This window comes from Pezoporus wallicus, unplaced genomic scaffold, assembly GCF_028554395.1.
Source record: "Pezoporus wallicus isolate ANWC-B61680 ecotype Strahan unplaced genomic scaffold, APGP_CSIRO_Pwel_v1 contig_2025, whole genome shotgun sequence".
NCBI lineage: Eukaryota > Metazoa > Chordata > Aves > Psittaciformes > Psittacidae > Pezoporus > Pezoporus wallicus.
Window position 1 is genome coordinate 4644182 of NW_026640253.1, and position 24786 is coordinate 4668967.

A 24786-nucleotide genomic window follows, 5' to 3' on the forward strand; every position below is an offset into this window, starting at 1 on the left:
AACTACAACAGAGCAGCTGTCTCTGTCAGCTAACTAGTCTAATAAATTATTTAACTAGGAACTCCAGGTTTATCTGATTCTTCTTCTACTTAGAGCCAGATACTGTCTTCATGAATTGCTTCCACTACTGCACCTCGCTCCCCCACCTGTTAGAATGGGAAATGTAAATATGATCCTTACCACCCCATAGGCGACAGTATCTGAATACATTCTCATTTCCGGATACACACTGACAAGATACCACCTAAAGGTCTTGCACTGGAGTTTTTTCCTCAAGGCTTTCCTCTCAGAAATATCACCAATATCAATTCCAGAGTCCTGCATATGAAACAAAGGACAGACAAGCAGAAAAGACATCAGTGATATACTTCCGTACAAACTCATCATTCAGTTTCCCTCATTGTAAAGATGATTATGACCTATGATAATTATCAACTTTTGGCTGCAAAGTGAGTGTGTTACACATAAACACTCCAGAAGCGCCCAATTAAATATGATACAGGTGACCACAGGTCTCTTTCAAAGTCTGCTTTGGTCAACGGAACCACTTCTATTGACTTCAGTGGGGCTTAGATCTAGCTTCCAATGAATATCACTGTTATTCTCCAATTTCTTGGCACTTTCCAAATCCAGAAGTAATTGGCAGGAAGTAGCAAGTTGCCCTAGAAACAAACTTATTGCTGGCATCCCACTGTGGCCTAGTCATTAGTATATGACACTTTCTGGCCATTTCTGAAGTCTGGTTTAATGCTACACTGCAAAGAGCAGAAGCTCTGCTCCCCTTTCTGAAATACCACTTATTAAATTTCTCTTGTAATGTAAAAAGAGAAGTAGCTATTTTTGTTAAAAGCAATTGAAAAATATTCTCTCCCCTAATTTTTGTTCTCCTTTACATTTCCAGGTAACCTAATTTCTACTTATAAGAACAGCTCATAAAGAAAGGGTTTCGTAAAGTCCCTGTATATAAAAATCAGTAATTTATCACAGTAAAATCATGCAGTGGAAATTTTTAGAGGATTTAACTGCAAAACCATGGCTGCTATTTAACAGGAAGTAAAATGAGACACTGCTCCACACTGTGCTCTACCACTTCTGTCTCAGAACAAAACACAGGATTAATATGTTTTCTTAGCAAAATCCTATCTACTTAAATAACACCCTTTTCTGGGTCATAAACACCCCAAAGAATTTGTCAGCCACCAGGTATGATTTAAAATTAACATTGGAAGCACTGAATTTTCTTAGTTATGCATCAAAAAAGGTATCTTTATAAACACCTAGGTTTCTGAACTGCTGAAGCACCAACTGCTTCTTACATCCCAAAGCATTGAATTAATGTTAATCTGAAACAAATGTATTTTATTATGGGAGCATTTTCTAGCTAATGGAAAATTGACTTCCACAGTAGCAAAGTAGACTAAAAAGTAGGAAAGTGAGGTCTGGCATAAACAGTCATAACTCAAGTTAATTCTTCAAAGTGATGACTCCCCTCAAGCCCTAGATTGTTCATAAAACTTTGTAATCACCTCCTCCCATGTAGCTGGAGAAGAAAAATAAGTCACATGTAGCACCCTGGCTTTATCACCAGCAACAACTCAGCATGTTTCTCAAAGCTGAGAATATGATAGGAGGAAAAAAAAGGGAAAGAACGAACACCAAAAAACATAGGGGAGGACACACAGAGAGCACAGCTTTTGCTTCTGGGGCTTAAATAAATCTCTCCATTGGTTTTTAGTTTTTTTTTTAGTGTTTTAGTTTTTTCCTGAATCTATTTATTGAAGTAGCTATGATGCAGAAATCACCATGGTATCCAAGATCCCCATTTGAAGCCCTTAGTACTTCGGAGCCACCCACATCGATTCCAGCAGGGCAGTCACAGCACACTGCCAATTGATTCTGACTCTTTTTTATTATTATTAGCTCTCAAAGAATAAAACCTTTGGAAACATCTGACTCAGGGCTTCTCAGTGATTTGGGAATTCTTCTATGGAAAAAAACAACAGGTCCTGTGGTTAACATTTTGGAATAACATATTTCATGGCAAGTCCTGACTGTTGTAACTGAATTCATTTCTATTACCTACACAGTCCATTACTTCATCAGCTTCTAGGTAGATAATAACTCCCATAGTTATCTACTTGTGTAACACTATTTGGCTATGCTGTCTGTCTGTCTGTCCTCTCAGCATGGCTCTCATGATGATGTCTCAAACATCTGTTTGCCTAAGCTGAAACAAGGCCTGATTTTAAAAATGGTCCTCTCTGGTATTTCACCTTTAGTTTACTTTGGAGGTAAACAAAGATGAAACAGACACATTGCCATCTAGTCTGACATCTAAATTTGATCTAATCCTTTCCTAACCTCTCTGTCATCTCTTTGCTCCCTTCCTACTGGAAGTCTGTATTACAAATGCCCCACAAGCTTTAAGTGATTTTTTTTAGGTTGCTTTATTCTGAATACTCCTGCCTTTTACTGATGTTTCTATAGCAGAGGCTGCACTGCTCCTAACCTTTTGATGTATAAAAGAGGGCTCCTACTAATGATGTAGGTTTTCTTTACACTGACTGATTCAATTAAAGTGCTTGGGAGTGTAATTTTTTGCTGTATTTTCCTCTTTCCCTTGAAAGGCCAGAAGCTTTCCTTAAACATGTACTTGTTTCATCTGTGAAAATTAAACTGCTTCCCAGGATATTTTAAATAAGAATGTGGGCATGTGTGTGTTTATTTGGTTGTCTACAGCTCTGAGAAATACAAATGAAGGTTCGATGTGCTACAGATTCTATACATACACATAGTAATAGATTTCTCCCTAAAACAGAGGCATCTCATTACACTGCAGTAGAGGCTATCACTATTAAAAATCTGATTTAACACTTGCCATTTCCAGCTTTTAAGTCTGCTCTATGGTTTGACAGCAGTAGCCTTTGTGAAGATGAAGGGAGAATATAATCTGCACTGTAATTTATTCAAGCAGTTCAGTGCAATGTTTAATACATTTGTGGTGGGAAAATGGTTGGAGATTGAAGTAGTAAGAAAACTTATTATTCCTCTTCAAAACTATGAACAAAATCAGCTTTGGAGATACAAGATCTACCTGCAAACACCTTGACGTGACCTGAATAAATAATTTATTTTTCTTTTGTTTAATAAATGAGTTTCAAAATTTATTACAACAGGCTCACTTTATTCTGATCTATCAGCACAGTCAAGATGGTGTTATTACTACTTGTTAAATTTAACAAGTAATAACAACAACTTGCCTTTTCCTTCTTTATGAATTTAAATTCCAAACTGCATTGAGATCTCAACTTTGCACAAGGTTAAGCAACACCATCACCATTATCTGGATGAATATTATGGAAATACACATATGATACTGTATATCCTGGTTAGCAAAAGGAATTCCTAAGTTTTGTGTTCATGCTATGCTTGCAAGTCAAAAAATTGAAATTCGAGCAATCAATGAATATCAATCAGTCTTCAGGAAAATAACAAATAAAAAATAGAAACTGAAATTTAAATCTATCAAGTTGGCTCTGAGAAAGTTGAAAGCTCTTAACAGTTCATCGATTAAATACCACTGACTACAGAAATGAAAAACAACTGAAACCAGATATCAAACCGAACTCCCAGGTTAGCCATCCTACAGTATCTTTTCAATACAGGGGACCAATCATTGCTTATCTATGGAAAAGAAGGCCAAAAGGGAGTTATAGGTACATTCTGCAATATGGCATGAAATCCACCAGCCACCCTTACTCTGCTGTGAAATTACTCAAGAGTAATACTTTCACAATTTAACTGATAGATGCTAACACCCCCTGCCCTTGGCAGAACTCCTCTGACAAATCTGGTGGAATTACAGCTCTTTATGATGGTAAATAAGAGGCCCAAATTCAAAACAAGATGTGTAATATAGATTTGATGGTTCCTTTTTCCACATTTCTGCAGCTACTAGGTTAAAATCTCAATGAAGAGTTATCAGTGAGGATGATGAACATGACAACAGATTCATTTTTAAGGAATCTGAAGACAAAGAAATTGTTCTAGAATAAGACACAACTACATTCATATTTTTATGTGTGCATGTGTAGCATATCTTATGCCTACATGTAAGGCATAAATATATACATATGTGCATACCAAAGCAGAACCCAAGCAGAAAAATAAAAAGTCAGTGTAGGAGCCAAACCCAAAAGGATCTAAAGCCAAAGCTTGCAACACAAGTCTTTGTGACTCACCTCCTGGGGTATGTTCCATGCCATATACACATGGCTCTTAAATTCGTCCATCCAGACTTCAGCCACCCTTAGTGCATTTCTCCGGACATGAGCAGTTAGATCTTCTGTGTATGGTTTATGTGCTCTTTCAATGTGGGCAATCCTGGAGCAAGGCAGAACTTCAACACTTCCTCCACATTGCCATACCTAGGAGGAAAAAAGACCCCCTGCTAGTGACAGCTCACTGCAACACTACTGTCCTTTATTAAATACACTGAAATTATTTTATCTCTATGCTTGACATTTTTACAGAGAAGAATAACTACTCAAGACTTATTTGACTATACACAGGGTCTTTTTTTAGATAGTCGTGAGAGGAGAGTGTTATTACCTTGCCTTACTATGAACTATTACTACTACTTAACCTTACTACAGAATTATTACACTACCAGTAATGTCTTATCACAATCTTCTCAGATCAATTCAGCTATTCTCAAGATTATTAATAAAATAATTTATAAGGCATCCAAAACCATGGCATTTGGGTTCAAATTTTAATGCCTTGCACACATTTCCCTAAGACTGTGCACAGTCCATCTCAAGGCATACATGCACTATTCAGAATCTGGAATGAGAAAGCCTTATGTAGAAGGGAAACTAAGACAGTCAACTTTTGAGATCACTTAAGTTTCAGGTTCTAGGAAAATTAGAAATATAAATGAATCTTCTGCTTTGCTTTAAACATAGCTCAGAAAAGACCAGGTTTATTTCATTTGAGAAGGAAACTAAGACTGCCTAAAGAAAATGTTCTATGAATAATTTCAACACACACTACTCTTGTAAATGATAATAAACTTATAATGTAGGTTACTGTACCTGCTCAAGTGTGTTTTGGTTTTGCCTGCTACCACTGATGTCCATAACATTAATCATGGGTATCGCATTCAGTTCTGATTGCCTCTCTTTCTACTTTCAACAAAAGAGAGAACCACTTGGCAGCCTTAACAGTCAGTGAATTACTTGAACTATTTTACATAGAAGGTCTTTTTCTGTGTATCTTGAGTTATGTAAACTTCCTAATAAGATCAAGGCAGCCCACTGGTTGAGTGGATACTAACCAGGTGAAAACTGAGATGTACTCCAATTGTTCTATCCTGCTGAACAAGAACCTCAGTGTCCCAGAGGCAAGTGTACTCACTAAGGACTGACAGAGTTTGCTTTATGATGCTACTAGCAGAGATTCCTGAGGCTTGATATTCCATGCGAAGAGAGTGAAAACATGAGAGTGAAGGTGCCCCTTCCTTGCACAGCACTTGCAGGAAAGAGTATATTCTGGTCACCCTCCTAGCGGCCAAGGATGTGGGTTGGCAGAACATCATGTTCTGGAGCTGATCTCAGGCCCCTCAGGTCTGTCCATCGTATAGGCATATGCTCTGCTAAGGAGACACTTTGTTCACTCATTCATTTCATATATTTAGACATCTGGCTTGAATACAACATTTAGACATTTGGCAGCTCCTGAGACCAGAAAACATGGCATGGATTCATAATGTTTACAAAGCCTTTTCTGAATTGGTGCCTAATTGCATTCAGCATATGCTGGAAGAAGAGACAGAGCCTTGGTTTTCTGAGCTCTCTCAAAGATGAGCTACCCCATGCACCTACCATACAGTCAAGAAGTGAGCTGAAAAGACTTCAGCATGTCTCTATGGCCAGAACTTGGAAAACAGTAAGAGTAAATAAACATAACCATTACCAACAATAGGGCAAAATCTGAGTTGATCATAAATATTTAAAAACACACAGGCTACTGATCTGGCAGAAGAATAGTCTGGAAACAATATTTGTGTTCCATCTAAATATCACAGTGGACAATCCAGTTTAGCGATCTAACAAAAATAATACTTTGTCAAACATTAAATTCTAAAAGCTTCAGATACATTACCTAAAAAAGATTAAATGTGAAGTATCATCAGGCTTTGCTAACATAATGCCTGCTTTCAGTCCGAGCCACTTCTCAGTACAGCTTTTGACATCCAGTCATAAATTGTTTCAGAGTTACTTACTGTACGCAGCTTGAATTAGTATCAAAAAAGACATGGAAGATATAGAAATTGTCATAACTTAGCGTAGGACAAGACAATTCCCATGCCACATGTTCTGCTTACTCTGCCTAGCCTTTGCTAGGCAGTCCCCAATAGAGATGGCCTCAAACCAAGTCCAACATGTGAACACCAAATCTCCTGTGGGATTTTCTGAGTTAGGTCTGAATGCCATCTTGACAACAAGCTGAGCAAAAAATTCACAGTCTATAATAAGCTGAATTTCCAAGTAAATTTCGAGGATGTGAAAATCTAAAGAGCGGACTCATCTATAATTTTAACTGATTCAGTAATCAATCAAATATAATTTGACTTTATAAGGAATTCGTATGTATTTTCAAAGTCTGTAATGTAGTTTGTAAATAACAAGTAAATAACTACCTGAATAAACACCAGTTAATCAAATCTGGTGGCCACTCCTTTCTCTCAGACACTGTCAGTCTTTGTTTTACTTCCACAGATGAATTAATTACTCTGCAGAATCATTGATTCACTCAAGAACTTAATGCTAAGAGAGACCTGTCAATACAGGTGCTGACAGTACTAGTGGGTTGTATCAAACAACTTCAAACCTAAATATTATTTCTAAGCAAAAATCTCCTGCAATCCATGAAAACATGATTAGCATGCACCAGAACTGGACTACAGATATATGCTACCAGTTTCCATATATCAAGATGAATAGAGTCCTTTAGTTAATGACTTTTTAAAGAGGAAGACATGAGAAACACATGTGATCTGAAAATATGGGAATACAGTGTGTGCAGAGCTTTAGCTACAGTACTAAACAAGCAGCACAACCCCAGATGTAGGCTGTAAAGTCTTGCAAAGCACTCACAAAGTGAAAGCAGATGCAGTACTTTGTAAGGGCAGACAGCACAATCCAGACATTCTCAGCTGGTCGCATCTAGGACAAGCCACAGTACCTTTCACTCCCACAAGCGTTCCTTGCCAGCGGGATTACAGTATGGTGAGAAAGCTCTTTCTCCAAAAATGTCACTGCACTTGGGGAGTCCCATTGCAAAGAAAGAAAATTTAGGAAGGCATTAAAATGGGATTTTCTAATGGCATGAAACTCTCCTGCAATCTCAAGGGATTCTGGATTCCCAATGCCACAAATGTGCAAAATCTCCAGCCTAGGAATGAAGGGCTTTGCTAGTCATACAGTATATGAATACTAAACAATATAACATGATTGACTGCTACAGAAAGTGTTAGGGTTTTTCCATCCTTCCCTTATTTGAAATAAGGTAATTTTTTGCAGCTAGGTAAGAACACCCATCCATTCTTCTTTCATTCTCAGACCAGCTTATCACTTGTCCCTGACCACTCCTAGCTATCCCCATCTCCTCTACTCATGTAAACAAATCCATGGTGCTTCTACCATTGTGTTGGAGCCACTGTGGATGACTGGATGAGTTTTCAAGACACCTTGAAAAGGTATAAGTCTCACATCAAATGCATATAGGACAGATTCAATTACTCTAAACCATCAACTTTGGGTCAAAGACAATTTTTACGGTTTTTTAATTAATATTTTAATACTAAGAAATATATTTTCTTTAAGAGAGAACTTGTGTCCTGGGTTCAGCAGTAGCAGTCATTCTTCTCCTTCTTAGTAGCTGATGCAGTGCTGTGGTTTTGACTTTCAGCCTGGAATAGCACTGATAACACTGATGTTTTCACTTGCTGCTCAGTAATGTTTATTCTGATCAAGGACTTTGTGAGTCTCAGGCTCTGCCAGGGAGGAGGGGAAGCCGGGAGGAATCAGAGACAGGACACCTGACCCAAACTAACCAGAGGTATTCCATACCACAGCACATCTTGCCCACTATATAAACAGGGCAGTTACCCAGAAGGGCTAGATCACTGCTCAGTTGGGCTGGGTATCAGTCAGCTGGTGGTGAGTGGTTGTATTCTCTTCCCTTGTTATTTCCCTTCTCATTATTATTATTGGTGGTAGCAGCAGTGGTTTGTGTTATACCTTAGTTACTGGACTGTCCTTATCTCAACCCGTGGGAGTTACATTCTTTCGATTCTCCTCCCCATCCCTCTGGGAATGGGGGGAGGAAGCGGGGGAGCGAGTGAGCGACTACGTGGTTCTGAATTACTGACTGGACTTAAACCACGACAACTTGAAGTAAAGTTGTGAAGCCTTTTAAAATGGTCTTTACATTGTCTTTAATATTTAAAAATAGGAATAGCAATTGAGGTGTCAGTTCCTCACAATTTCACGTTTCCCCTGTGAATTCCACAGCTATATTTTTTCTGTCATTCGTGATCTTTACTCAAGATTCAGCCAAACTGAATAGCACCTTTCTTGTTCTCTAGCACTGTTATTTTATGTGATGGCTATAAATAAACAGAAAGGTTTAAAATCAGTGAAGCTTTTCTAAGTTATCACCCATGATTTCAACAGGAAGTCTAAAGATAAAAGAGCTTCAAAGACTTTTCTTAACCACACGGAATGGTGTGAAGTAAAACGTTGCATCTCTGGGCATACTGTTGCTGCAATCCGCAATGCTTAATGACAAAACTGCTCGTGCAAGGGAAAATCTTGACAAATTTCCTAAACTATGGTTACAAGGAAATACAACACCTTTTTCTGTTGCCTGTGAAGATATTTTTCCTGTGGTAGATGGAAAGTGAGGTGGAAAGAGGTGGAAATTGCTAGCAATAGTCTCAATTTCCTGTCAAATCCCTAAAGACATATAAACTTGTCAAAAGTAACATATGCATCTGTCACTATGATATAATAAATAGCAATTCACAATTCACTCTGTAAAAGCATCAACTGCAAAACTGTACCAGTGGGTCTCAGAAGTTATCTTCAGGCAAAGACTGTGGAAAGTTTTCAAGTATGAGCGACTGCGTATCTTTGCGAGCATTAGCATGATTGATGGAGCCTCAGCAATGCAGAAAGTTTGCTTTTCTTTGGGGAATTTCTCGAGGTTCTGGTCCCACTGGTTCCCTTTGCAAAAGCAGTCTCTTGGAAAAAGATGACACCAACTAGAGTTTCCATTCCAAAGAACTCTCAGAATCCACTTCAGTGTGTTTTCAATGCTTCCTACCAAGAGAACCTTAAGAAAGGGCTCTTTATTCTTGGATTTCCTGAGGAGGTTTGCATATTTGGTATAGCCCCAAGAAGGGCTTAGAGGACTTCTTCTTCTTGAATGGGTTCCTTCATCACTAGCAAAAAACAGTAAAATTCCATCAAAAAATGTAAGGTTTAACGGGACAGTAGTGGTACCAAGGTGGCCTCTAACACAACACTGAAAGACTAAAATCAGCAAAGCCTCTGGTCTAAACTAAGCAAAGCAAGTGGGAGATGATAGGAACATTAAATGAATACAGAGAATCTATCTGGGAAAAAGAAAAAGGTGTGGGGAATCTCCCTTTTAAATCTTCAGTTGTTATGGTTTATGTGGGAAGCTTGTCCAAGCTCTAAGTGCTTCTTACTGTTAATTTACTGAAGGTACATTTGCACATAAGCTGTAAATGTGGCCCTACATCTATGTGACCTTATGCTCACCAAGGTTAAATTAGCCCCACAGAGCAAATAGAAAACATATTCTCTGTGTTAGAAGAACCAGGAAAGCAGCGGATGTGTAAAACTACAGAGAGAGCACAGGTGGTGGCACAACAGATCAGCTGTAACTGCCACTCTGTTAAAGGAGTAAAGGACCCAAGGTCTGGCCAGTCCAGTGGGAGGGCACAAGTGAGGCAGCTACAGAAGCAGTAACACACCAAATGGCTTCTTTAAATATTTTGCAAAGGCGTAAACCCTGATCCCACATGCTATCATTCCTCACTCCTTCCACCAAAACGAGGGCAGTGATGATACCATCTGCACAGCTTTCAGTGTGCAGCAGGGACTCACTCAGCCTTAGAAGTGTCTAAGTCAATCTGCTTAAAATTTTTTTGGGAGCAAATTCCGTTCATATCTGGAAAATCTGTTTCACTAGACAAAGTCTCAATTTCTGTTTAGTTTTATTTTTAAATCCACATCCTTTAGTAAACCCTTCTCAATTGCATTTAAACATATTTGAATTCGCACATTTCATCAAATCGATTACAACTCTGAAGCTGATACTCTCGCGAATATTTAATTTATACTTCATTATAAAATGACACAACACTTCTTCATTAAAAATGTTTCTTTTTATCTTGTTAATCACTGAGTCTTTTTTTCATGTTGTGGAAGCTTAATCTAATAAAATAAACCCTACATGATGCTGAGCAGTTTATTAGCATGTACTGCATTCATTAAACTTACACAAATCATGCAGTTTCTCCATGAACTGATGTGACCTTGTTTGAAACCATAATTTCATTTGGACTGCAAACAAAACTGTTTAATTATTAAGTGATTTCTCAAAAAGCTGAAGCAATTTCTAGCTTCTGTGAAGTCTGCAAATGACAAAATTAGAACAACTCATTAAAGATGCCCTGAAGATAAAAAAGTCAGTATGAATTACTACTGTGGATACAAACAAACAGTCACCAATATCGTTAAAATATATCTGGGGGAACAATTTAATACAAAAATATTTCTGAATCTTGTTAACCTTTGTCATTACCATTAATAGTTTACTGATAACCACTAATGAGTTTGATGCTTTACAGGCAAGTATGAAAAAACTATTTTTATTCAATGCCATGATCATTTTGGGCTTGCATTTTTATTTTGCTATCTTGACAGGTGACTGCAGAAAGGACAGAGAGAATGGTGAGATACAAAGATCACTGAAATCAATGTTCATGTTTCCAACAGCAATCAGTGGGTTTTGGATTGCACCGTGAAAGATTTTGGACTGTCATATACATTTGGGTATCTGTCTCTCTAAACCTAGAAATCTACTCACTGGATGAAATACATTAATCTTTATTTAGGTCATATCTCCATTAAAGTCAGACGATCTTCACTAAATAACTGCAGTAGTGACAAGCACTGATGGATTTGGCTAACTTTCCCCAAATTTAGCAATCAGCCATGCACAGCTTTGCTTATACCACTGGTCTCAAAGCTTCATGTAATTGAAGAAGTCTCCCCAAACAGTAGAATTAAACACAGAGTCCTGGCCTAAGTCACATAAACTCAGAATTAGAAAAATTAAAATATAGGTGAACAGAAAGAGAAAGAAAGTACGATTCCAGTATACTCCTTGCTTCCAGATGCTGAATGGGCTGGAAAAGGGAACCGTGCCATTGGCATGTACCCCTGCAGAGGGTGCAACTTAATTTCGAGAGAAGTCTGTCTATGGTCACAGCTCAGAACATTATCCACAGAGAAGTCAAAGACTAGAGAGAGATTTTTAAAATGACTTCATCTGTTTTACTGAAGCCCTGTAAGGTTTCTGAATCCTATTGTACTTATCAGTATTCAAGCCTGACATACTTTCAGGTAAACCTAACTATTTGTGTGCGAGAACAGCTTTTTCCGTAACCGAGTTGATAATAATGTGAAACTGTAAGCAACCTACAAAAACACACCCCACCCCCCCCAATCTAAAAGACTATTTAAAAGGAAATAAAAGGCTTTAACTAGAGCAGCTCTCAATTTTTAAAATGTAAATTATCCCTTAAATATTACTTCTGAAGTCATCATTAATTGCCTCATAGGCATCACTTTACATTAATTGTGCCTTTATGAAACACTCTAATTCAAAGTGTAACACATGCAAAGATTCCTCCCATATTAAATTGTCAGTAGTTTCCTTCCTCTTTTAGCTAATTGCTTCATTACGTACTTTTTAAACTGTGTTGTTCTGTACGTTCTTGCACATATCTTCATGAGCTGCGAAACTTTTACAACATATTGTTGAACTACGCATGTTGTTTTGCTGGTTTACAATTGCAGCAACTCCTATATGCCTTGTGTTACCAGGAGATAACATGCTTTGAGGGTCACTGAGCACATATGGCTTCATTCAGTTTTCTTTCAAATGTGTCTGTCTCACAGCTAAGCACAGCAAATAACCAACACATAAATCACTACATTGCCAAGTTTAAGTCATGAATAGGAAGTAAAAGAAATCACTTTTCATCTTAAAAGGCAAAAAAGCAGCAAGCTCAATAACCGGACCATCACTGGTTTAGTATTCTCATGAATACTTACACGAATACTTACTGCACTGTCCATCTTTTATGTTTTCATCTTTCTCTCCTTTACCACAGCTGTACTTTCAGCTTGATCAGACTTGTTAATCTTGCACTAACCCTCAAGACTTGATTCTGAAGGACCAGAATACCAAGTGAGAATAGACTACATTAGACTAGGATATTTTCAGTTGGAAGATCATCTAGTCCAACTGCCTGACCAATTCAGGGCTGACCAAAAGCTAAAGCATGATACTAAGGCCATTGTCCAAACGTCTCTTAAACACTGACAGGCCTGGGGCATTACCCATCTCTTTAGGAAGCCTGTTCCAGTGTTTGACAGCTGTCTCAGTTAAGAAATACTTCCTAATGTTCAGTCTGAACCTCCCCTGATGCAGCTTTGAAACATTCCCATGTGTCTTATCACTGGATACAGGGAGATCAGCACCCTCGCTCTCCACTTCCCCTCCTCAGAAGCTGTAGTAGAGAGACTCCTTTTCCCTCAGCCTCCTCTCCAAACTAGACTGGATTTGCGCTGGAAACAGCACTGACAACACAGACATGTTTTCCTTACTGCTGAGCAGTGCTTGCACAGAGCCAAGGCCTTTTCTGCTCCTCACCCCACCCCACCACCAAGCAGGCTGACAGTGCACAAGGACTGGGAGGGAACACAGCCAGGACAGCTGACCCAAGGGATACTTCACACCATATGGCATCATGCTCAGCATATAAAGCTGAGGAAGAAGAAAGGTGGGGGCATTGGGAGTGATGGCATTTCTCTCCCCAAGAGAGAAACACATTATGTGTGATGTAGCCCTGCTGTCCTAGAGACAGCTGAACACCTGCCTGATCACGGGAGGTTGTGAATGAATTCCTAGTTTTGCTTTGCTTGTGTGTGCAGCTTTTGCTTTACTTACTAAAATGTCTTTATCTCACAAGTTTTCTCACTTTTACCCTTCCAATTCTCTCCCCCATCCCACCCAGAGGGGAGTGAGTGAGCAGCTCTGTAGGGCTTAGTTGCCAGCTGGGGTCAAACCACTACACATGTTAAAACAAAGATGGAATTTTCACAGACTAAGCCATGAAGAATTGTAATATCAGAATCTACAGTGGCATTGCCACCATACCGTGACTTGAAAGTGTAGAAAGATATTAAACATGAGGCTATCTCATAATAATGCACTAATCTGCATCTCACCTGAGTCTGCTGATTTGTGTGCATTGACTTAAACTGTTTTGCTTCTTTCCATGCCACTATACACAACAATTTCCTCTCACAAAACATCAAGATGTCTATATTGCTGCCCATTTGGTAATATGCAACCACATGGCACAACCCATGAAAAAGCAACTGTGAGAAATCTCCCAAGTGCCTCATTCTCCTTCTTTGTAGGGTACAGTGATGCTACGTTAGCTGGTGCTGTTATCAATCATTTGCTTTCCCATGGGAGCAGCTAATAAAATGTTCTCTCCCCAGAAAGAGCAAAACCACAAAAATGATTCACTGGTCAATGCTGGCTTTATGTATAATTACACATACTGTAGCTGCAGGTTACCTGCTGAGGCATTCACAGACAAAAGTAAGGCAAAAAAACAACTATTCCACTGCAGGCTTGACACAAAAGTCAGTTTACGTTGATGTCATGACTGGCACCTGTTTGGAGGCATGACAATTCCTTATTTTATTCTCAATAGAGGCTGGTTTGGGTTTTTTCCCTGTTGGCATTCTGAAGCTGTAAACAGAGAGTTAGTCTGTGTCATTTTGGGATTCAGGTTGTTAACACAGTGAGGTACTTTCCAAAACAACATTAATCTCACTGAAAAAACACTACTGGTTACACAAGGTGCTAGGCAAGTACTTACACCATACTTGCAGTGCCAAGGAACTGTTTTTATCGTAGTGAAAGCATGGGCTGTGATAAGCATTGGCTGCATCTTGTAAGAAGTAACATTTGATCAATCTTTACAAACATTTCTTCCAGAGTTCAGTATACAAATCACCTCTTAATTAGTCACAAAATGGATAAAAATAAAGAGAAATCAGTGTCTTAAAAAGCACTATTTAAACGTCATCTAAAAGTAGCAACTAAGAATATATTTATTCTTGTACTTCTCAGCCCTTCCTTAGCACATCATCAACCTAATACTGCTGAACGGCGCTTGTGATCATACAATAAGGATTATTTTCCATAAAACAAATCATCCCTTACTGGGAAGGGTTATGGCCTACTTACTAAAATCAAGTCAAAACCATGGCTTTAAGACCATAGCAAGTGACAGTAGCTGGAAGTGCAAGAATGGGGGACGTCTAGATTCATTTTCCTGAAGGGAATTTAGGGAGGATCTATATTGTTCAGTGGAGTACCATGAAAGGGGACCCAGCAACAAAGACAAAAAGGGATGCTATGCACACATGACACAGCTCACCCTCTGCAAACAGTTCCATTATACAATAGCTCAGTGAAAAAATCCCGTCTTTGTTCCCTCCCAGTCATTTCTACTCTTTGGCACAGCTGGCTCTCAGTTCTCCTAACACAGGAGTTTCCGAGGCAGCATGGTAAAACACAAACTGATTAACATTAAAATTAACCTTGCAGTTTAAGAAAAAACTTACAATGTGAATGTTTACTTCTGGAGGTGTTGAGAGACAACGGGTACGGGGCAGCCTTCAGACAACTATGCTGGCAGAGCCAAAGTGCGCTGCAAGAGTCAGAACAAGAGGATGGCAAGAAGAAGAAAATGTAAGACAGCATAGCTGTTTAGCCTCTGTGTTGTGAGACTGCACCCTAGCCTGTACACTGCTGTCATGGTTTAACCTGGCAGGCAGCTAAACACCACACAGCCACTTACTGCCTGCCCTGTGGGGCAGGGGGAGAGAACTGAGAAATTCATGGATTGAGGTTAAGACAGTTTAAAATAGAATAGAAAAGGAAGGGAAAGTAATAACAATAATGATGGAGTAATTAGAATACACAAAACAAGTCATGCACACTGCAATTGCCCACCACCCACCGACTGATGCCCAGCCAGCTCCTGAGCAGCAGGCCCTGGCCAGCTTTCCTTTTAGGTTTTATGCAGAGCATGATTCTATATCATGTGGGATATGCCTTAGGTCAGCTGGGGCCAGCTGTCCTGGCGGTGTCCCCTCCCTGCTTCTTCTGCAACCCAGGTGGGTTGAGATACAAAAAAGCCCTTGACTTAGTACGAACACTGCTAGCAACAACTAAAACATTGATGTGGTACCAACATTATTCTTGTCCTAAATCCAACACACAGCACTATACCAGCTACTGAAAAGAAAATTAACTCTATCCCAGCCAAAACCAGGACAACTGTGCGAAGGCTTTCCTTAATAAAAGCAGACATCTACTTACATGTAATATATTTACGGTGTCACATAATTCATGGTGTGTGTTAGAAACACTGACAGCTAAAATTGCTGAAAACTTCTAGGGAAAAAGGAAAAAACTCCAAAGAGTTTTCAGATCAATACAGAGACTTTGGGCCAAATGTAAATATCTTCACTTGCTCGCTGATTATCAAAAAGAATACTCTTGAAAAGCCGTGTTTTAAGAAAGAGATACAGGTGCAAAACAATTGAGACACAAAACCACTTTGGATTGGAAATGACTGGACCTGTAAGCCAGCAATGGGCTTCTATGCATCATATGAGAGACTGGTTTAACTTGCCTGCAATGAAGAATCATGATTCCAGAAGCTGGGGTGGGGGGAAGTTAAAAAAGGGAAAAAAAAAAACCCATAGTAAGGGCCAGAAGCACCTTCAAAAAAAACCCTCAAAAACAAACAAACAAACCAAAATCCCCATCCCTCAATACCCCCCACCTCAAATAAAAAAACAAAACCAAAACCAAACAAACCCAAGGAAACCAAAGTCACCTCTTGAATTAAAGAAAACTCCGAACAGATGAGGGAGAGGCATGACTTCACATCTTCTTGCCCTGCAACAGAGGGACTCTATCGTAATGGACAAGACCCTGAAGAACACTGGAACAATTTTCTGGTCAAATAACTTATTTCTTCATCTCTGTTCATATACTACATGCCTCTAGTTCTTCACCAACAGTAAAAACATCTGCTTCACATGAATCCGATAGACAAACTGCTGGACTAATAAGAAATGAACCAGAGATATTTATTGCATCTTATTTTATTGTAAATACAACTAATTTCACTACAACAATATACTGTATAAAAGTAGTGTGCCACACTCAGTTTAAAATATAAATGCAATTTTCCTCCTGGGTCAGCTGATGTTAAGTCTTGATACACTGTTTAGTGGGAGCAAGATCCATTCCTTTTCCCTTAAAGAGCTATTACCTTCTAAAAAAATTTCCTCTTACACATTTAACAGAGCCATTATATCCCTGGGAACATGAATTCATCTGCAACACAAAGTTTTTGTGACATACGTAATTACTCTAAGCCTAAGCCTGAGCTTACATTCCCTTGTATGTCCCTTGGCAACTTAGTCTGTGACCAGAGGCAAATCACTGAGTATTCGTTCAGGCATCCTTATAATGGGTACAAACAATTACCTTGTAACAGGTATTTGGAAGCTTTATCAAACATGTAGGCTGCTTTAACAGACAAAATTATTGTTACAGGCTTGCTCTTGATAGAAAATCTTCTGCTGACTTCACTAGGAATTGGAACAGACCTTTAAGAAGCCTACTGAAAACTAGACTTGAACCATCTAGTGCACAATCTAATTGATTGCAATGGATTTGTAGGGGCTTCTGTAACCACAAGTACTGGTTGTGCAAGCACAGCCCAGAAGCAGAGCTCAAGTAACAGTGAGAAACACCAGCCTTACACTCTCATTCTGTCATTGCCATAAGGCAATTACCAATACAGTTCCTATTTGGTCTCTTGGATAAGCAATGTGATTCCAGTTTGCCCCCCAAATGCAATCTGGTCCCTTAAAAGCGCACTTAAGTCTATTCAACTGGGAATGATTAAACATAAACCGAAAAGAAGCATTACTCATCCTAACATGAATTCAAGAATATGATTCTGGGGCATAGCAAATGAATCTGAAAAATCCCAGATAAAGTGACTGACCTGCTAGAAATGAGGCTGTCAAGTCTTGCATCAACCCTCTTATGGGGCAAATAAATAGCTTTGCAAGAAAATACTTGCTTGAGGTAAAAATACAGCCTTGCTTCTAAGATTTGAAATGCATTAATATTTTGAACTCATCTGTCAGCTTCTAGCTCAAGGCACCAGAACTCTATTAATATTTATTTAATAATATGCGTTTAATATTTTACAAATGCTACTACAAAACCACAGACAAGGGTAGAAATCTTAGAAGCTAAATAATACACCAGATTAGTGACAAATATAGCTGAATAGAGAAACTAATTCATCAGAGTCAAGAGAGTAATCCTCCAATCAGACACATGTTCTTTGTGGCTTGTTATGGTTTACTGACAGTGGATGCTTCAGATACAGTTTCTAATAGTTGGGGATTTTCTTGCACTCATGTAACACAAATAACTAGATATTTGTCCAGATGATGAGATGACAAAATACCTCCTGGGAGATGACAGTGGGAAAAGTCTCCATTATGTCAGGGTCTAATTCCCATCAGTTCAGCTGAAAACAAACCATTCCAGGATTTCAGAAGACACTGCAGTGGTTTCTTCTTTATAGCAAAAAAGAAATCCTAAATAGGTAGACTTTGCTTCTCAGAAGCATCTCAAATTTGAGACTGAATCTTACCTCCCATCACTGAAGATGCAGCTGCTAAGAAAGCAAATGGAGAACAAGGGTTTGGCTCTGTCCATAAGCACAGAGATAGCAATCTACTTAGTCCTGTAATCACATCATACTGCAGCTGGTCTACTACTACTGCAAGTTTGGCTCACAGTAGATTACATCCTCTGGAACAAAATTAATAACACATGGACACAGGACCATGCTCTACTTAGTGTACTTAGGATAAACAGGTAGCTCAAATGATGCTAGCTCTTGCTGCTGTTTCTATTTAAAACTAACCTTTCCTATTCCTTCAGATGTTTGTCTTACACGCTTATGCATAAAAGTTCGCAATGAAATAATTGACTTTCAGTGCCTAAATACTGCAAAGAATGGGCTCAGAAATTCAAGCTATGAAAAAATTCAGGAAATTTCACTAGATATCAACTCCATTAGAGAATATGATACACAACATCCTACTTCTTGCTGAGCCTCAACACCAGGCCAGTTTGGGCACACAGTGTCTGCTTCTCCACCCCTGTATGATAATGCATATCAGACAGCAGAAGAGTACATGAATCACAGAATCATAAAATCATAGAATGATTTGGGTTGGAAAGAACCTTAAAATCATCTAGTTCCAACCTCTCTGCCATAGGCAGGGACAGCTTCCACTAAACTATGTTGCTCCAAGGCCTACCCAACCTGGCTTTGAACACTTCCAGAGATGGGGCATTTACCACTTCTTTGGACAACTTGTTCCACTGCCTCACCACCCTCACAGTAAAGAACTTCTTCCTAATACCTAACCTGAACTTCCCCTGTTTAAGTCTGAACCCATTACCCCTTGTCCTATCACTACAGTCCCTGATTAAGAGCTAGATGAAGCTAGAGACTTCCTGAAAAAGGAAAATGACAATGAAAGATGAAACAAGTGAGCAATCAGTAGTCACGGACTGGAGAACACCATTTTAAAATAGAAACATTATTTATTGTACTAACATTGTCATTATAATGTAGGTTTTGTAGAACAATGTCTTTATTAAGTGATTCATTGTAGGCCTCGCAGCTGAAAGCAACACAAGTAATCTAGAAATGACTGTTCAGTGCTGCACAGGTGAAAACATAGTTCAGCAGCAGAGACAGATCATCTGGCCTGAAATCACGTGCTGATTACAATTTTCTATGTAGCCCTAGTGTCGTGGTTTAAACTCTAGCCAGACAGATTGTTCACTCACTCCCAGTGAGTGGTGCCGAGCTGACAACAATCGAGGTCCATGTTCCCCCCCCCCCCGGGGCTCTCCCCTTCCCTGCTCCCGGAGGAACGGGGAGGAGGATCGAAAGGGTGCAACTCCTACGGGTTGAGACAAGAACAGTCCAGCAACCAATGTACAACACAAATCACCACCGGTACTACCAACGACAACAATGATGAGAGAAAATAAGGGAAGAGAATACGATACCACCGGCCAAGAAACAAGTCTCACCCGGAAGCCCATGTCCTTCCGAGTAACTCCCAGTTACCCCCCACCCTGGGCATGACATGCTGTGGTATGGAATACCTTTTTGGCTAGCCTGGGTCAGGCGCCCCATCTCTGCTTCCTCACAGCTTCCCCTCCTCCCTGGCAGAGCATGAGCCTCACTAAGTCCTTGGTCAGGGTAAACATCACTGTCCTGGGTTCAGCAGTAGCAGTCATTTTTCTCCTTCTTGGTAGCTGGTGTAGTGCAGTGTTTTGACTTTCAGCTTGGGAACAGAGCTGATAACAAGGATGTTTTGGTTTGGCCAAGGACTTTGTGAGCCTCATGCTCTGCCAGGGGGAGGGGAAGCCAGGAGGAAGCAGAGACAGGACACCTGACCCAAACTGACCAAAGAGGTATTCCATACCACAGCACGTCATGGCCAGGATGTAACTGGGAGTTAGCCAGAAGGGCTGGGAGACTGCAGGGTTGGAGGAGGTATCGGTCGGAGCTTGGTCGCGCTTGGGGGCCGAGTTATCGGTCAGCTGGTGCTGAGGTGTTGTATTCTCTTCCCTTGGTATTTCCTTTATCATTATCTCAACCCGTGGGAGTTGCATTCTTTTCAATTCTCCTCTCCATCCCTCCGAGAGCAGGGGGAGGGCAAGAAAGGGGGGGAAGTGAGCGAACGAATTACCTGACTGGGTTTAAACCACGACAGTTCTTTTTGGCGCCCAACGTGGGGCACGAAGGGTTGAGATAACGACAGATCTGACCAGATTAATAGTCACTCATCACAATGACGATTTATTGGCTCTCAGAGTTGTTTCTCTTGATCTCACAGCTTCAGAATGTTGTAACTTACGTAGAGACGGTATTTGCTGTGATAGTGTTTATCAAGTGTGGGGCCTGGGCTAAGGTTCTTGTCTCACTGTGCTTTATGGCAATGGCTTGTAATGCGGGCGGGCTCCAGCAGCAGGGCGGGACGGACGTGGCCGTGGACTTGTACCTGGCCGTCCGGCTGCTCTTCACCGTCCTGGCCCTCACCCTACTCTCCATCTTCGTGAGGCTGCGGGGAGCCGAGGGGGAGCGGCCCCGGGAGCCGGCGGCAGCCGAACCGGCCCGGGAGAGTGGCCCCGGGCACCAAGCGGCGGCGGGACCGGGGCCGGAGGCCGCGAGGGGACGGCTGCCGGTGGAGGAGGTCGGGGCGGTCGAGGAGAGGAAGGAGGCGGTTGCCGAGCAGCGGGAGAAGGCGGCGGAGGAGCCGAGCCCCGCGGAGGAGCTGAGCCCCGCGACGGCCGAGAGCATCCCCCGGAAGCCGCCTGCCGAGCCCCAGGAGGATGCAGGAGACCACGCAGCACTTCCCAGCAAGGCAGAGGAGGAAGAGCTGGACTCAGAGAAGCTGGTGGTGGGAGAGGCGGCAAGCACAGCAGCTACACCAGCCCCAGTGACAAGTACAGCAGCATCAACTGAGAGTTCTGAGGGTTTTGAATGGCCTTTGGGTACCCTTGGGACCTGCCTGCTGATTGTGATGGGGATCAGCATGTTGGCACACACATACAGACTGTGTTTTACCCACAACCATTTTGTCTGATCTCAAAAGTTAAGCAGAGTCAGGTTTGGGTCTTGTCTGGGGTTAGACGACAATATAGGGGGACCAAGAGGTTTTCCCCAAGGCTGGACAGTCATGAGTGGCAGGGTGTGTGGGACAGTATGGGCAAGTATCTAGTCCACTGGGCCCCTCCAGTGCTTTGGAAGCATCGGAGATGGAAGGCAGCTGTATGGAGTCCCCAGCAACAAGCTGCAGAAACTGCTTAAGGGGACAGTGAATTATTTTAAGCCTGGTGGGCCCATGGCACTTCAGGCCATCAGAGCAGAGATGCAACATAGAGATGGACTCATGATCGAGGGGTGGACTTAGCAATGGACACTATTGCCCAGGTTATTCACAAGTGTGAACACTGCACACAGTCTCTCCTGCTCTGGAAGACTGTTACAAGAGGTGGAGCCTGGCATCATGGACCAGATGGACTCAGCAGCTTTATAGGGACTGGTCCATGCACTAAGATAAGAGTGCACTGAGATAAGAGTGATGGTATATTGAAAACGTGGGATCTGAGCATGACGTGAATGGTATGGAATAAGGGGTGGATAATGTCCTGGGTTCAGCAGTAGCAGTCATTTTTCTCCTTCTTGGTAGCTGGTGCAGTGCAGTGTTTTGACTTTCAGCTCGGGAACAGAGCTGATAGTGATGTTTTGGTTTGGCCAAGGACTTTGTGAGCCTCATGCTCTGCCAGGGAGGAGGGGAAGCCAGGAGGAAGCAGAGACAGGACACCTGACCCAAACTGACCAAAGAGCTATTCCATACCACAGCACGTCATGGCCAGGATGTAACTGGGAGTTAGCCGGGAGGGCTGGGAGACTGCAGGGTTGGAGGAGGTATCGGTCGGAGCTTGGTCGGGCTTGGGGGCCGAGTTATCGGTCAGCTGGTGCTGAGGTGTTGTATTCTCTTCCCTTGTTATTTCCTTTATCATTATTATCATTGGTGGTAGCAGTAGTGATTTGTGTTATACCTTAGTTACTAAAGTGTTCTTATCTCAACCCGTGGGAGTTGCATTCTTTCCAATTCTCCTCTCCATCCCTCCGAGAGCAGGGGGAGGGCAAGAAAGGGGCGGGAAGTGAGCGAACGAATTACCTGACTGGGTTTAAACCACGACAATCACTTAGCAACAACCGAAAACATCGGTTTCACCAGCACTGTTCCCAGGCTGGAAGTCAAAACACAGCACTGCACCAGCTACCACGAAGGAGAAACATGACTGCTACTGCAGGACACCTAGCTAAAGCAAATGAAAGGCAGCCCCTGAGAGCTGCATCTCTAGGACAAGTGCTTAGGCTGCACCTGAATGACATGGCTGCCTATATGAAAGCACATTTGAAGCAGCCACTTGTATTTTACCAAGACATGGTGTTTAGCCCCAGGTGTGTGCCATAAGAAGGCAGCTGATGGAAGGAGTCTGCTATTCAAACTAACATCTGTAGAAATAATACTGTGCTTTCCAGAAGCTCTAACATTGCACTGTACATTTATATTCATCCTGGGATATACTGAGAATTGAGAAGACCTGGTAATAAACTACTGAAAAAACTGTTCATTGTAGCTCCATAATTTGTTTTGATATAGCCAGGGACACAGACCCAAGCCAGGATAAAGTCAGATAAGGCAGCAGACATTATGCTACCTTGCACACTACAATCTGTTACAGACAAAAAGCCATAAGGAAATCACAGCAGTGTTGGGCCTAATTCCAGTGATCCAGTCTACTCCAAAGTTTCAGTTACACAGAGATTTGTGTCTCTCTGGTCTTGTCTATCAAAGCACTCTTCCCGATCAACTTCTGCAAGGCTAAGTATAGGAAACTACATATCATATATACCATGACGCAAAACTAGGTAAGACTCCTCATACTCACAAGGAGACAATGGTTTTGTCAGTTGAATAGGGAAATGAAAAATCAAAGTGACACTAATTTTCAACTCAACGTAACACTGAGCTGCAAAAATCAGGTTTTGGGAACAGAAGGGAGCTATCTAGCTCTCCCAGAGAGGAGGATGGTGTTACTAAAAGAAGCAGCCTTGAATTTCTCCCTCCCCGTCTTGCTGCAATATCACTTTATCTCTGACAGGTGGGAGAACAAGAATTTCAGGAAACCAGAAGTATAAATTAGTATTTTTTGTTACATCTCACAGCTCAGCGGAGAATTCCGTATTTTTTTAATATTTTTTTGTTGTTGTTGCTATTGTACAACAGCATGCTTGTACTCTAGCAATGAAAAAGCACAAAATACAAGGTTCCACTAAGATTTCATAGCAGAGTTCAGGATTTATTTTATAATCACAGATCACAGCATTTTTCATGACCACCTATGTGTCTAAGAATTTCTCCTGTATCAAAACCCTGAAAGATTCTCAAACAGAACAGTGCTGTATTTTCAGAATGGTATTTAGCTGTGAAGAGATACAGAAAGAAGTACACAAATCACGCACAACACCACATTATGGTAAACAGATGAATATATGATGGAAAAAGGAAATATGTGCACTTATGCATTTATGAATATCTTAATCCCCCTCCAGAGGAAAGGCAGCATAAATTCCTATATATTCCAGTTTGCTCCATAGTGATTTTCCTATTTTAAATGAGTAATCTAGAAAGGCCTTTTCCATTAAGCTTGTGAGAAACTATCCTCCTTACTGAGTCTGGGATCACAAGTAAGCAATGAAGTTTAGGTATCAACTCTGCAGAACTCTAACACTGTTGCTTGAATGAAAGACTGTATTCTGTATTTCTATCCTTGTTCCAGATAGTTCTTTAGCTTTTCCTTTTTTTTGCATCCCTCACCCCCAACCAAATACAATTTGTAGCAAAGCTGTGGATCCCTCTGCATCTTTTGTATGCCATAATTCATACATTTTTGACTGTTTTTTCCCCTGCAGTAAGAAGCAAGCTGTATTTTAAGTGTAAGCCACCAGTGTTGTTTGGTTATGTTCCTTACCCTGATCCCCAGCTCTACATTCTCTCCTCCGTATACTTCCATGCCTTCATCCAGTAAGCCAATCTCTTGGAAGTATTCTCTATCTACTATGAAGCATCCAATCAATGCAGGACTTCTGGAAAAATAAACCACCAGCAAACAAAATTAGCAGACAGAATACAAACAATTTTATTATTCAGACATAATCATATCTAAAGGGTATGTTAAGACGGATTCATAGGGTGGTGTTTCTCAAACAGATTTATTCAGCTTTGTTTCCTAATGTTCTTGATTCTATGGGGAAATAGGCACCATTAAAGGAAAACAGAGTCAAAATTACTGGACATACATATTCACCAGGTAGGATTTTAGCAATGCTAGATGCTGGAGCCCCAGCTTTGTTTCTGAGGCACCAGCCATTCTAGTTTTTGTTCCTCCTAAGTCCTCAGGTTTCTTGTCTGTGATAATTAACAAGGATACCCAATGACGCACAGAAGCAAGGTTAATCTCCAGCTAAGAAAATCTGTGTCTGCAAATTTATGTAAAAGAAGATAATTTCTTGAGTAGGAACATCCAAGATAACGTTCTGTAATACAGAATGAAGAAATGTCTGCCCTTACAATCATACTGTAATATCAGTCCATTGTCCTTAAC

The 24786-nt window shown here is 40.8% G+C and overlaps 1 protein-coding gene across 2 annotated transcripts in view; it reads right to left on the bottom strand.

Moving 5' to 3' along the window:
• The window catches only part of GALNT18 (polypeptide N-acetylgalactosaminyltransferase 18), a 242084-nt gene that overhangs the window by 57795 nt on the left and 159503 nt on the right, over positions 1-24786 (bottom strand). For both annotated transcript variants that reach the window (XM_057418169.1, XM_057418168.1), the window contains exons 6-8: positions 24154-24268; positions 4242-4427; positions 181-318 (exon numbers count right to left, since the gene is read on the bottom strand). In XM_057418169.1, coding sequence (XP_057274152.1) covers positions 181-318; positions 4242-4427; positions 24154-24268 — 439 coding nt within the window. The remainder of the gene's footprint in view (positions 1-180; positions 319-4241; positions 4428-24153; positions 24269-24786) is intronic.